General features: G+C 52.1%; 1 protein-coding gene across 1 annotated transcript in view; it reads left to right on the top strand.

Annotated features, from left to right (window-relative positions):
• The first annotated feature begins 450 nt into the window (after positions 1 to 450).
• Positions 451 to 14,259, top strand: part of EGLN3 (egl-9 family hypoxia inducible factor 3) — a 33,602-nt gene continuing 19,793 nt past the window's right edge. The window contains exon 1 of the mRNA XM_069638458.1: positions 451 to 2,190. Coding sequence (XP_069494559.1) covers positions 670 to 2,190 — 1,521 coding nt within the window. The 5' untranslated portion in view covers positions 451 to 669. The remainder of the gene's footprint in view (positions 2,191 to 14,259) is intronic.

Genomic DNA, 14,259 nt, shown 5'->3' with positions numbered 1-14,259 from the left:
AGAGAGGGGCGTGGTGTACACCCCACACCCCCGGGTGACACGAGGTGCGTTTTTAGCGCGAGTTTCCGAGTTGTTGGTGGCACCTCCCTCACACACCCCCCAGTAAAGTGAAAGGGCAGCTCGGGTGAAGGGGCGCGGGGGGGGGCAGAATAGGATTACTGGCTGGGGTGCTTCTGTGACTAGGTGGGTGGGGGCTGCCTGTGCATAACGGTGATGTATGGGGGCAGGGGCTGCTACTGTGTACAGTGGGGGTGTCTTCAGGGGGCGATGGAATGGAGGGGGGTCCTTGTGGATGGGGGGTCGGCAGAACTGCGATTTCGGGGCGGGGGTGGGGCGGGCACGTGCCCTGGTACTGGGAGGGTTCAGCGCGCGCTCCCGATGGGGAAAGACCTCAGCGGCGCGCTCCACGGTTGGAGAATCCCTACGTGCGCGCGCTCCCGCGGTCCCTGCGCGCACGCGCACAGCCTGGTGGTCATTAGTCCTGGCAGCGCCGAGGTTGTCAACGCCAGCATGTGAGCGAGGCACGAGCGCTGCACATGGAGCACGAGCCGGGGGGGGGCCCACACCCCAGGTGACCCCCACCCCAGGTGAACCCCAAGAAAGCAGCGCCTGCATCAGGACCCCCGACTTCAGAAGCCCCCCAAGAATACCTGCCAGCAGCAGCCCGCCATGGACACCTCTCCACAGAAGAGCCGCAGGGACCCCAGTCTGCAGAAGGACCCCCCTCTGCAGCAGACCCCCAGGGACCCCAGTCTGCAGAAGGACACCCCTCTGCAGCAGACCCCCAGGGAACCCCAGCATGCAACTGGACCCCCTTATGCCCCAGGCCCTCGGGGAACCCAGCCTGCAACCGCACCCCTCTATTGTCCAGACCCCCACGGTCCCCCGGCTGCAGCAGGACTCCTCCAGTGTCCCCCAACGGCACCAAACCCCCAGGGGCCCCCGGCTGCAGCTGCACCACATGGACCCCTGACATCACTTTGTCCTAAGCCATTCCCCACTGCACCCGCCCCCAGTAACCCTCGAGCTGGCACGGCCCCCAGGTGCACACTTAGAGCAGTTGGCCCCCTGGGGCCCAGAGCCCCCATCTCCCCTCAGGTATCAGTAACTGCCACAGACTCCTGTCAGACCTCCAGTCTCTCCTGCGACCCCCCAATAGCAACTAAACCCAAGGGTCTTAGGATGGCCCACTGCCTGCAAGATTCCTTCCTGGCAGCCCCACCCCAATGGGCATCTCAAAACGCCACCGATCTCTGGGGGCCCCACGCTGTAACTGAATCCCGTGGACCAGGGCCCCCAGCCGTCTCACAGCGGGCTAATCAGGCCCCCAGAACCTTCTATGCTGGCAGCCCTTGGGGGTCCTTTGCACCCACCTACCTCTCTAAGTATCCAACCGCAACCGAATCTTCTAGAGCCCCCCAGTGTCCCCAGAGTGCTTTTACTGCCCCAGGGACCACGAGCCTCGTGTACCCTTCTGGGGGGCCCCAGACAGCATCTGAACTTGGGGAACCGAAAGCTGCGGCCACCGCACAGCGTTCCTTTTGTGGCCTGGGCACCATGCCCCCTCTAGCCCAAGACAATGGACTCTGGCCTGATCAAGTGGCCCTGCAGCGAACTCCTGCCACCCCTGCCAGTGGGGCGCAGACCCAACCACAGAGTCAAACCCTCTCCAAAGCATCTGGGGCTGCCAAGCTGCAGAGCTCCCCAAACAGTGGGCCTTTGCAGTCCTCCTCAGAAGACCCAAGGATCAGCCCGAATGAACAAGCACCCCCCTGCCATGGTCCGCTGGCTCCCCGTTCCCCAACCCCGGGTATTGTGCCAGCTGCTAGCTCCTCCCGCAAGAAGGGGCCATGGCATCGCCTCCAGCTCATGGTCCTGCGCTACGTTGTGCCTTCCATGGAGGGTTATGGCCTTTGCTTTGTGGACCACTTTGCCGGGCAGCGTTTGGGCGAGGGAGTGCTACAGGAGGTGCTCGCCCTGCATCAGAGTGGCAGCTTCCAGGCAGGTGTGTTGGCCAGCACTCAGGGCACTGCGGGCGACCAAGCCAAGATCCGTGGAGACCAGATTCTCTGGGTAGAGGGCAACGAGCCGGGGTGTGAGAACATTGGTGCTCTCCTGTCCCGCATGGACACGGCCATCATGCATGCAGACGGCAGCCTGGGGCGCTACAAGATCCGGGGCAGACACAAGGTTAGTGTGCTGCTACTGTTCTCTACAACCTGATGAACTTTCAACACACACAATACATCAGGCCTACCCATGCAGCATGGGCCAGAATTTCATATCCAAGGGTGTCCATCATGTCTGTCCCAGAACATGTTATGCCCTTAACCTTGGCGGCCAGATGTATTTACCTGTATAGTCTACAGTCTAGTGTATGGGGACCGTAAGTGACCCAGGTGGCAGGTCTATGTGCTTTGTGGTGAGGAAGATGGTTGTCCTACGTGTCCTGAGGAGAGGGAGATGGTTGATTTGCATGCCCTGGTGGAAGGCCAATGACGGTTGGTCTACGTGGCCTGTGCTGGGCAGATGGTTGGCCTTAGTGGTTTGAGGTGAGGCAGATGATGCTTGGTCTGAGGAAAGGCAGATGGCCGACCTTCGTGGCCTGTTCTGGACAGATGGTTGGCCTAAGTGGTATGAGGTGAGGCAGATGATGCTTGGTCTGAGGAGAGGCAGAGGGCTGGCCTTTGTGGCCTGTGCTGGGCAGATGGTTGGCGTAAGTGGTTTGAGGTGAGGCAGATGATGCTTGGTCTGAGGAGAGGCAGATGGCCGGCCTTCGTGGCCTGTGCTGGGCAGATGGTTGGACTAAGTGGTTTGAGTTGAGGCAGATGATGTTTGGTCTGAGGAGAGGCAGATGGCCGGTCTTTGTGCCCTAAGGGGGCGCAGATGTTTGGCCGAAGTGGTTTGAGGTGAGGCAGATGATGCTTGGTCTGATGAGAGGCAGATGGCCGGTCTTTGTGCCCTAAGGGGGCGCAGATGTTTGGCCTAAGTGATTTGAGGTGAGGTAGATGATGCTTGGTCTTAGGATAGGCAGATGGCCGGTCTTTGTGGCCTCTCCTGGGCAGATGGTTAGTCTAAGTGGTTTGAGGTGAGGCAGATGATGCTTGGTCTAAGGAGAGGCAGATGGCCGGCCTTTGTGGCCTGTGCTGGGCAGATGTTTGGCCTAAATGGTTTGAGGTGAGGCAGATGATGCTTGGTCTGAGGAGAGGCAGATGGCCGGCATTCGTGGTCTGTGGTGAGGCAGATGGCCATCCTTCGGCGCTGTGGTGAGGCAGATATTGCTTGGCCTATTTGGCTTCAGGTGAAGCAAATGGCTTGCCGACGTGGCCTGTGCTGGGCAGATGGTTGGTCCAAATGGTTTGAGGTGAGGGAGGTGATGCTTGGTCTGAGGAGAGGCAGATGGCCAGCATTAGTGGACTGTACTGGGCAGATGGTTGACCTAAGTGGTTTGAGGTGAGGCAGATGATGCTTGGTCTGAGGAGAGGCAGATGACCGGCCTTTGTGGCCTGTGCTGGGCAGATGGTTGGCCTTAGTGGTTTGAAGTGAGGCAGGTGATGCTTGGTCTGAGGAGAGGCAGATGGCCGGCCTTCGTTGCCTGTGCTGGGGAGATGGTTGGCCAAAGTGGTTTGAGGTGAGGCAGACAATGCTTGGTCTGAGGAGAGGCAGATGGCTGGCCTTCGTAGCCTGTGCTGGGCAGATGGTTGGCCTTAGTGGTTTGAGGTGAGGCAGGTGATGCTTGGTCTGAGGAGAGGCAGATGGCCGGCCTTCGTGGCCTGTGCTGGGCAGATAGTTGGCCTTAGTGGTTTGAGGTGAGGCAGGTGATGCTTGGTCTGAGGAGAGGCAGATGGCCGGCCTTTGTGGCCTGTACTGGGCAGATGGTTGGCCTTAGTGGTTTGAGGTGAGGCAGGTGATGCTTGGTCTGAGGAGAGGCAGATGGTCGGCCTTTGTGGCCTGTGCTGGGCAGATGGTTGGCCTTAGTGGTTTGAGGTGAGGCAGGTGATGCTTGGTCTGAGGAGAGGCAGATGGCCGGCCTTCGTGGCCTGTGCTGGGCAGATAGTTGGCCTTAGTGGTTTGAGGTGAGGCAGGTGATGCTTGGTCTGAGGAGAGGCAGATGGCCGGCCTTTGTGGCCTGTACTGGGCAGATGGTTGGCCTAAGTGGTTTGAGGTGAGGCAGATGATTCTTGGTTTTAGGAGAGGCAGATGGACGTCCTACGTGGCCTGTGCTGGGCAGATGGTTGGTCTTTGTGGCCTCTAGTGAGGCATATTGTGAGTCTACCGGGTCGGTGGAGAAGCAAATGGTTGGTTCATGCTGATGGGGCGTAGCAGCCGGTGGTGAGACAAAGGGTGGGCTCTTCAGCCCTGTCATTCTGCATCCGTGGCACTGTGTGGCCACATAGTGGGATTATGTAGTCTATGGTGAGAGGTGACCTCACGCGACCCTCTAGAGGATTGATGTCTTCTCATCCATTCTGCCATAGCATCTCCCTTCCACTGAGAGTCTGACATGCCTGGATGTCTGGGCTCGTCTTCACTAGTGCTAGGCTATGAGAACCGCTGAATGATGTTTTGCAGTCATGTTGTTCCTCAAACTGTCTACGGAGCCTTTTCAACCAGGATGGACATTGAGAGCTACTTCTAAAGGGTTAATTGAAATGCTTGGTATGACCTTAACTAGGTCTGACGATGTGCACTCGCTGAAAGCCATTGGCTTGTAATACCGGACTCTTGGCGAGTAAGACCCAGCATGCTGCGTGCATCTGATGGAGGGCAATGTCATTGTGGAGGCAATCTTGCTTATGAGGGCGTTACCTCCTTGGAAGACTAAATGAATCGAGTAGAACAAGGCGTAAACGTATCGCTCATCGATCAGCATTAATGTGGGAAAGAAACTCGCCCTGCGGTTGCTTCCGGTCTTACCTGGAGGTTGATGCTGGTGGGTAGCTAGTGCGTGTTGGAGATCATCCTGCAAGGCAGCACCTGATGTCCTGTTGAGTAGCGTGTCCCTGCAAGTTGCAATAGGCTATAGACCGAGGAGGAGGTGTTCCGTTGTAGCAACCGTACCCGTGAACTACCGTAAGACACCCCACTCCCCAGGTCCACAACAGGTCGCAATGGCTCACTGGGCCCAAGTCATGAGTGGGGCTTCCCGATCTGTAAAAGAGTAAGGAAAAGGATTAGTAAAGGAACCCACCCTTGAACCAACCCCTAGGTAAGTGCATTTGCTGTAGAGCCGTAAGAACCGGACAGTATATGATTGGTTATTTATAACGCACTTAATACCCAGAGGTTTCTAAAACCCGGGGATCGAACCTGTGGTGCTCCGTGTCGTCTTGCTTCCAAGGCGAGCATGTTGCCCCTGAGCTATCCTCCCGAGACCAGCAGACCAGGGATCTCCTCTTGGGATATGACCTTTCTTTGAAATGAGCGGAGAATAGATTTATCAGGGAGGGTAGTAGGAATAGAATAGGATGAATTAAGGGTGTTATGGGGGAGGGGTGAAAACCTCTCCATGAAATGCTAAAATCTCCTGATGTTCCTAACTAAACCTAGTCATTACATGAGCTAGGGTCGTGGAGTTAAGACCCTGGCTGTTTCTGGATACGGTGTCCAGAGGGAGTGCTTCCCGGTGTAGCAGGGCGCATCTGATAAATCAGACGCCGGTCTGGTGATGTGCACCCTTCTTTGAGCGGGTGTCCTGAAACCTATGTGGTTCTCCTTCCGGGGAAGCTTAGTGCGTTCCCGAGCATGGTGCTGTCCCAACAGCTGCCATCTTGGGTACAGGCGCCAGGTTTCAGGGCACACATGAAGTCACTGTTGCTGGAGCCGCCTTCGAGGAGCAGCCCCTGGGGGAATCCTACTACTGAAAGAGGCTATCAAGTCTCCACTTAGAATTGCAATTGTTTACCTAGGTTCCATAGCTGGTCGATAGAGCTATTTTGTGATTTTATTAAGTGACAGTGAATTATACCTAGCCCAGACCTAGCTTACATAATATTACTGGACACAAGCCAATCATGTCTCCTCTTCCCCTTCTCTACCACTTACCCCATGTTCTCCCCAGGCACGCTTCTATACATATCCAACTCTTGGTGCTGACTCCCCCGTCAGCCGACTTGGCACCCCAAGTGATCTCCCTTGATATAGGGATTGTTTCTTACAAGCTAAACTGGTGAAAGCCTCCACACTACTAGGGTCTGATGGAGCGCCTCTCAAGTCCATCTAACTGCATCTAGTACTATGCTTTGTCTGTTCTAGATATTGCCATCACAATAAAACTCTGCTCTACATAGCGCTGTACCCTCCTGAGTACTACACTCATGCTTGCCAATAACGTACTCACATTTTAGAAACATGGCTCCCTACTTCGATAACCATATCCTCCCACCCCCCCGTCCCACCAATTGTTTTTCCTCTCCGATTTTAGTCATAACATTGTCTAATGTCTCTTTCCTATCACCACCTCCCCTTCCTTTCCACAGACTAAGGTCTGGCAACAGCCTGGCAGGGTCACAATAGGCCACCTTTTGGACAATGCCTGGCGCTGTAAGACCACTAGAGTGGTTATAGGCGCAGTCAGCTCAACAGGGTGAGTAAATTACATACATACCCCCAGGCACGGCGAACGACTCTCTCCTTCTATCCCTCCATTCGGCGCTGCGCCCCATAGAAAACGATTTGGGTTTGTTTTACCGCAGATGAAATGTTCAAGGGAGAAACGACCGAAGATTATTTGTTCGGAATAATCTTTGGTCGTTTCTCCCCTGAACATTCCTAAAGAGCCCAAACCCCTACCCACCCTGCCAACACACCCCCACCAACACCCCCCTGCCACCTCCTCACCACCCTACTTACCTTCAATTCCGTCTCGCTGGTCCCTGCAACGCCAGTTCCCTTTCTCTTCCGTGATCGGGAACCAGTGCTGCAGGGTCATTTCCTGTACAGTATAGTGAGCGGGTGTTGTGGGGGACACCCCTGCAGCCTTTTTTTTTGGGACTGCGGGACAGCTGCGGGGGACACCACCGCAACCCCCACTCACAGTATAGTAAGGGAGGGTGCTGGGGGGGATACCCCTGCAGCCCTAAACCGAATCCAGATGGCCTACCCAACCAAAAGTCGTAAGAAGGTCGAACATTTGGTGGTACCTTCTTTCTGACTTTTGGTTGGGTAGGTCATCTGGATTCGGTCACTTTGGCCGAAACCTAGAATACAGTGGAGTCCCACAATAGAATTGGTCCAATTGTGCACATAGCTCCCCACCTTTTCCTTCCGGAGCATCTTATCTCTCCGCCGCCCAAATCCTAACTATTTACGCGACTTTGCTGCTGCTTCTTACCGCTACTGCATGTGGTAGCATCCTCCTCTGCCTCTTTGACCAGCAAAGCTCTTCAACGCCATAACCTATTGCAGGAGGCGCTACACATATGCAAGATAAAATAACCCCATCTATGGAGAATTGAGGGGGCGAGTGACTTTTTATACCTTTCTAGTAGCTTGCAACTTAACATTTTTATCCCTGCCACAACCTTTAAAATCCAGTCCAAATCCCAGTGACTCTTAGTCACACCAGAACCCTGGTCCAAAGAGTGCCCAGCCACACCAGAATCCTGGTGCAGTGCCCAGAGGTACCTTCCAAATCAGAACCCTAGTGCAAATGCCTTTGCGGGTGGCAAAACCCAGCATTCTGGGCCAATTACAGGGTGTCCTGCCATACTAGAACCACGGTGCAAATCCCCGACAACCCAGACATACCACAGGAAACCTCTCTTTGAAAGTCATGAAGTCGTGCTTCTAAGTGGTTCCTGAATGCGGTGTTGTCGAGAGCGGCCCCATTTCAAGAGGGCGGATGCGACTGCTCCCTGTGATGCAGTGTGCCAGCACAGGGAGTACTTTCTGTTTTTGTGGTTTTTATAGTGTCACTATGAAGCACTTTGGTGGTAGCCAAAGACATAGCGAAGGGGTGCATGCAGGTTTCGCAGGTCTCATTGGTACGGCTTTGCAGTGCTGAATCCTTGCCTGAAAGTGCATTTGTGACACAGTTCGACTTGGACAGCGGACTGCTACCTGGGTGGGACGGCGGCTTGGATAAGGATTTGCCATGTGTGGTGGATGGAAGGTGGGAAGTAGAGTTGGGTGTGGTTAGGGTGCGCGGAGGTGAGATGTTACAAAGGTTCTGAGTGTTGACCAATGTGGGGGCTGCCCAGGACTCTGTGTTGGGGTCCTTGCATCTCCAAGTGCAGGATGGGCCCATTATGCATTGAGGGTGAAGTGCTGGTGTAAGGGAACGTAGTTCCCTATAAATTGGGTGCATCTGCGGGTGGTTGTGTGTGGGGCTGATGCTGGGGATCAGTACACGATGCATGCGTGGTGACCAAAGCGGTACGTGTAGAAGGAGGGGTTACTCAAGTTTAATAACCATAAAAGACTGCTATAGGAAGTAGAAATATAACATCAGTGGTAAGGTAGAGCGAGGGCGCGTTCATTGGGAAGTAGAAATATAACTTCAGTGGTAAGGGAGAGCGAGGGCACGTTCATTGGTCTTGCTTACGTGCGTGCAAAGGGGGTATTTGGTTGCTTTATGCTTGTCTGGTACCATGGATGTGATAGTGTTGAGGTTCTTCTTCCTTTGTCTAAAGAGCCATTGACCTAGGGCTTGCCTGAAGGCTGCCCAAGCTTCTGTTCCTGTTGTAATGGGGTCCTTTCCCTGCAGAATCTGGGGGTGCATGTGTAGGCGCAGATTGACCACAAACGCAACCAACCACACACACCCTAGCTGAAAAGACTTAATACTGTTGACTTGACAATTCTCTGGCTACTGGGCCTACCGCACAGACCACAGCGCCTCTACTCACAGAACATAGACAACTGCAGTAAGGAGACCTAGGCCCCGGGCTGCAAGAAATCCCAGACTTGGCCGAAACACTCAAGCCAGAGACAACCCTGTTAAAAGGCAATTGCAATGGCGGTGGAGAACTCTACAAATATCAGTGATGGAGGCCACAGAATTGCGGTAAGCTTCAGTTTGGGTGATGAAGCGCAAGGGGTCTGCAGCAATAGGCTCACACCGAAACGCATGTAAACGTTTGACCAATAATGCATCTACTCGATTGCACGGTTTAACCGCATTTCTGATCCTTCTCCGTACCAGCGGAGATCGATCATTCATGCATGCATGCAGTGACCATAAGGTGATCTTGGCAACCAATCATTGCTCCATCTGTTGAACCTGAAAGGGGGGGGGGTGTATCCCATGGCTAGCCCATGTTAAGAAGCAACTAATGGGGTTAAATGAGGCCACATTATGGGACTTCCCTCAAAAGATACATAAGTGTGACGTGTCCAAGATAAAGAGAATAGCGAAGACACAAAATAAGGAGTTCATGTTGGTTGCAGCTAGAAGACTTACGCTGGGACCAGCTTTCATCAAGGATAAACTGGATTTTGGTCTGGGCCGCTACTTAGATCAGCCATACGAGAAATCATTGTTTATTCGATTTAGGAAGGGAGTGCTCCATTTGGCCTCTTTTACTAAATCCTGGGGTTGGGCAGGTCAGAATTGTGTCCACTATGTGGCCTGGGTGCGGAAACTGTTGTTCATTTCTTGTTTATGGCAAGTTGAAACAATTGAGAATTGGATACCGTAGACCTCTTTTTAGGATTGCTGGCCTCCGATCGGCGGTTGAGGTGTTGAGGTTTTGTAAATCTTTTAATTAGTATCATATTATATTGGCACTTGCCCGATATGGCCACCGGGCTTGGTTCCTTAGGTTGAAGATATTGGACAAGGCAGTGATGATGAGGAATTAAATGTTATCATTTGATGTTTAATGAGGCTGCGAGTATACTCTCCGCACTTTTTTATCATCTGTTTTAGTAAAGTGTTCATGATTGTCTTGTACCTCAGGGAATGAATCTGAAAATATTTGGCTTTGAATATGATATGTAGGGTGGTTTTAAACAAACGTATCTTTTTGTCAACCCGTTTTTATATGTACGTCCATTAATGTAAAAGTGTCAAATTATTATGGGTGGGGAAAAGCCCCCGTCCCTGAGAAGAGACCCCTGATGACACGAGTCGGTAAATTGGACACCACCTGAAGGGACGCGTGGGAGCTTTTAAACATGTCCGGGCCAAATTCCCCGCCCTTCATGCGTCCAGTATTGCCACCCTTGGGACCAACTCAGATGCCGTCTTCATTACTTTTGGTTGGGTAGGCTCGACTGGTTGATTTTTGACAATAAGAGCTTACTGAGCCATCTTGGTTCTGCTTCACTCGATGCTCGAACCATAGTAGGTAGGTGGCCCAGCGTACAGACTCCGGGTAATCGCATCACTTGACTTCTTGGTTCCGGCAGCTCAACATGAATTGCCCTGGTAGGTGGCCAAAAAAGAGCTTAGAGAAATTGGTGTTTCCAAGTGTCAACTAGTACAACCACCACTTCCCCCATCTGGTTACGGTACACCCCATTTTGGCGCGGCCTGTCCGGCGCAGGCCAGTTTGGTGCAGACGTTTGGCCGCAAGACCCCTTTTGGCACGTCCAGTTCGGCGCAGAGATCTTTTGGCACCTGCATGTTTGTGTGGGACAATATCTATATTTTTATTAAAAATTGAAAAATTGCTAATCCATGCTGCAGGAATGAGACAGGAAAGTTAACCACAAAGCCATAGAGATCTTATCTTTTTCGTATGCACAAGTTACATATCTTAACCTAAGTCATTCTGGATGCTTTGCTTTCCTTTTTCCGAAACATGACCTGGGGTGATATATATATATATATATATATATATATATATATATATATATATATATATATATATATATATATATATATATATATATATGATAAAAAAGAGGAGAGGGGCGCACTCCAGTTCCCTGCACAGTAAACCTTCTCAGCTGCAGGTGTTCTCCTCCGACTGGTTTCTGTGCCAATACACGTCATCACGGAGGCTGTCTTAACTTGCAGCTCACAGCAAGTGCAGGTGTTAACACTTAGTGATAATTCTGCTGCAAGGACTTCTGGTAGCTGTAGTCATCAGGTTTGCAAGGAACAAACTCACACCCAATCCCATAAATGGGGAAAGGGGGGGAGTAGCCTACAGTGAGGCACTCCAAAGTTGGGCATATGTTACCCCGGTGCAGCACCCTATAAGATTTCTGAAGATTCCACCCTTCAGAAAACTTGCAAATGTGATAAAAAAGAGGAGAGGGGCGCACTCCAGTTCCCTGCACAGTAAACCTTCTCAGCTGCAGGTGTTCTCCTCCGACCGGTTTCTGTGCCAATACACGTCATCAGGGAGGCTGTCTTAACTTGCAGCTCACAGCAAGTGCAGGTGTTAACACTTAGTGATAATTCTGCTGCAAGGACTTCTGGTAGCTGTTGTCATCAGGTTTGCAAGGAACAAACTCACACCCAATCCCATAAATGGGGAAAGGGGGGGAGTAGCCTACAGCGAGGCACTCTGGGCATATGTTACCCCGGTGCAGCACCCTATAAGATTTCTGAAGATTCCACCCTTCAGAAAACTTGCAAATGTGATAAAAAAGAGGAGAGGGGCGCACTCCAGTTCCCTGCACAGTAAACCTTCTCAGCTGCAGGTGTTCTCCGACGACCGGTTTCTGTGCCAATACACGTCATCAGGGAGGCTGTCTTAACTTGCAGCTCACAGCAAGTGCAGGTGTTAACACTTAGTGATGATTCTGCTGCAAGGACTTCTGGTAGCTGTAGTCATCAGGTTTGCAAGGAACAAACTCACACCCAATCCCATAAATGGGGAAAGGGGGGGAGTAGCCTACAGTGAGGCACTCCAAAGTTGGGCATATGTTACCCAAGGTGCAGCACCCTATAAGATTTCTGAAGATTCCACCCTTCAGAAAACTTGCAAATGTGATAAAAAAGAGGAGAGGGGCGCACTCCAGTTCCCTGCACAGTAAACCTTCTCAGCTGCAGGTGTTCTCCTCCGACCGGTTTCTGTGCCAATACACGTCATGCCCTGATGACGTGTATTGGCACAGAAACCGGTCGGAGGAGAACACCTGTAGCTGAGAAGGTTTACTGTGCAGGGAACTGGAGTGCGCCCCTCTCCTCTTTTTCATCATATATATATATATATATATCTTGTGCTTGTGAGCACACTAAGCTTTGTACGGCCTTCGGATCATTTATTTATTTTTGTATTTGTGTAGCAAGCGCGAGCCCTCAGGCATCAGGGCACTGTGGTGAGCTATGTCTTCGGTCTTGCAGTCCAGCTGGCCTGGGTTCAAGACGGCAGCAATGCTTTATTTTTATTTACTAAATAGTGAGGACGTCACGCCAAACTGGGAGCGCTAAAACGGGTCTTGCGGCCAAACGTCTACGCCAAAACATCCCGCGCCGCTCTGGTTATGGCAATGTAACTTGCAGCTGACCACAGCTCCATGTAAGGGGGTGGGTGGGAGGGAAGACCCCTCTGGCCTCCAACAGTACCTTCTTGGACGCCGGTGCCCCCAGCCTGGCGTGAGGCGGCGAGCTTGTTCCACCAGGGTGAACTAATCCAGCATGGCTCTATCTGAGGGGGCATCCCGCGGGTGCTGAGCCATTAGAGGCCCCAGCAGGCCAATAAGTCTGCCCCCCCACACTGCGCTCCCCGGCCCAGAGGCTCAGGCCCAAGAGGCACTGCACCAGATGTCAACTCTCCGCGGGGGGGGGGGTTTGGGGGGCTCTAGGGCGGGGCCCCCGATGCACAGGACCGTTCAGAGGGTGTAGAGGCAGTGGAAACGCGGCCACACTCACACACGCCTCCGCACGGCTCGGAGGGAGCCTCTTACAAGGAAAACACTTCACAAGTGGTCATTTGCCATCCATAACTTTCTGATTATTTTGGGCACTGTCCCGAATGGCAATGCGCTCCAACCTCATTTTTTTTTTTAAACTGTGCCGGGCAGCTAAACAAAAGTGGTCCTCATTCATGGATCACAACGAAAGATTTTATATGGGGTGGCATTTTTGTGAATATTTGTGGCAAACTGTACATTTAAAAATGCATTGGTCTGGAACAACGGTTGAAAAAACTATCAGCTGCAGAGTGCACCAAGTAATTTTAAGTGCCCCACATATGCGCAGAAAAGTGGGCCGCATATTAACCTGTCGGGCCAAACCCTTGGGAACTGCATGTGTGCCCTGCTGTGGGCCACTCCGAGCTGGGGGCAACTAGTTCCTGAAATGTGATGTGGGCTAGTGGTTAACCCGCCGACATAACAGGAAACAACCTGGATTGTAATTTCAGCTTCTCCTTGTGATGTAACAGGTGTAACCTTGGACAAATTACTATCCTTCCGTGTATTGGTCCATCTATGACTTCAGAGAACGTAGTAAATGGCTGAATCCCAGCTGGAAGACCAACAGCCTGTCTAAAAACAAGAGGACCATGTTTGCGATCCTGTGCAACACAACTCTCCGTACACCCTCCAAGAGTGTCATTTGTACAATGCATTTGTGTTAAGTTCTGGGTCCGGTTACAAATGACTCTGACAACTTCTTGTTAACTGTAAGTTCTTTACTTAGTTTGGGCTTATTAGTTACAGTTCTTATGTCAGATAAGTCATGGGGAAAATAGGACACCCACCGGCATCCTCTCTCAGGGCTTACATCTTTCAACTGACCACCCTGGAACACTCACTCATGGGTAAACATTCTGCGCTCTGCCTTCCATCTCAACATTCCACTCTCTTGCAAGCAGAGCTAATCATAACAATTTGTGTATTAACAAATTGTAAAACCATCTCCTGGCGTGTCCAGACTCTTTTGACTGGGGTGGCCTAAGTGGGGCCCTGACTTATGCAGGGGTGGCATGAAGTACCAGCGCACACACATCTAATGATCAGAGTTTAGGATAATAGGGTGGTCCCTTTTCCAGATCGAGGTGGCCACTGTGTTTTTCTTTCAATTTTTAATCTGGAGATCAGCTGGGCTAGCAGCGCAGATCTCTCGAAAAATGCTGAAAGCCATGATATGATAGGTTATGATAGGTTATTTATAATGCGCTTAATACTCAGAGGTTTCTAAGCGCAGACCCGGGGATGGAACCTGTGTTGCTCTGTGTCGTCTTGCTTCCGAGGCGAGCACGTTGCCCCTGAGCTATCCTGCCGAGACTTTCATCCCCTGCCCCCCTGGCAGGGCATGAAAGCAATACTCTGGATCCAGGTTCTAGGGCTTGGAACCTTCCCAGGCTTGGAGCGAATTCGATTGGAGAAAGGGAAGGAGTAAGTGCTGACAGACCT

Source organism: Ambystoma mexicanum, chromosome 14, assembly GCF_040938575.1.
Source record: "Ambystoma mexicanum isolate Mex_15411 chromosome 14, UKY_AmexF1_1, whole genome shotgun sequence".
In the NCBI taxonomy this organism is placed as follows: domain Eukaryota; kingdom Metazoa; phylum Chordata; class Amphibia; order Caudata; family Ambystomatidae; genus Ambystoma; species Ambystoma mexicanum.
The sequence above is the reverse complement of the archived record's forward strand: the minus strand, read 5'-3'. Positions and strand labels throughout refer to the sequence as shown.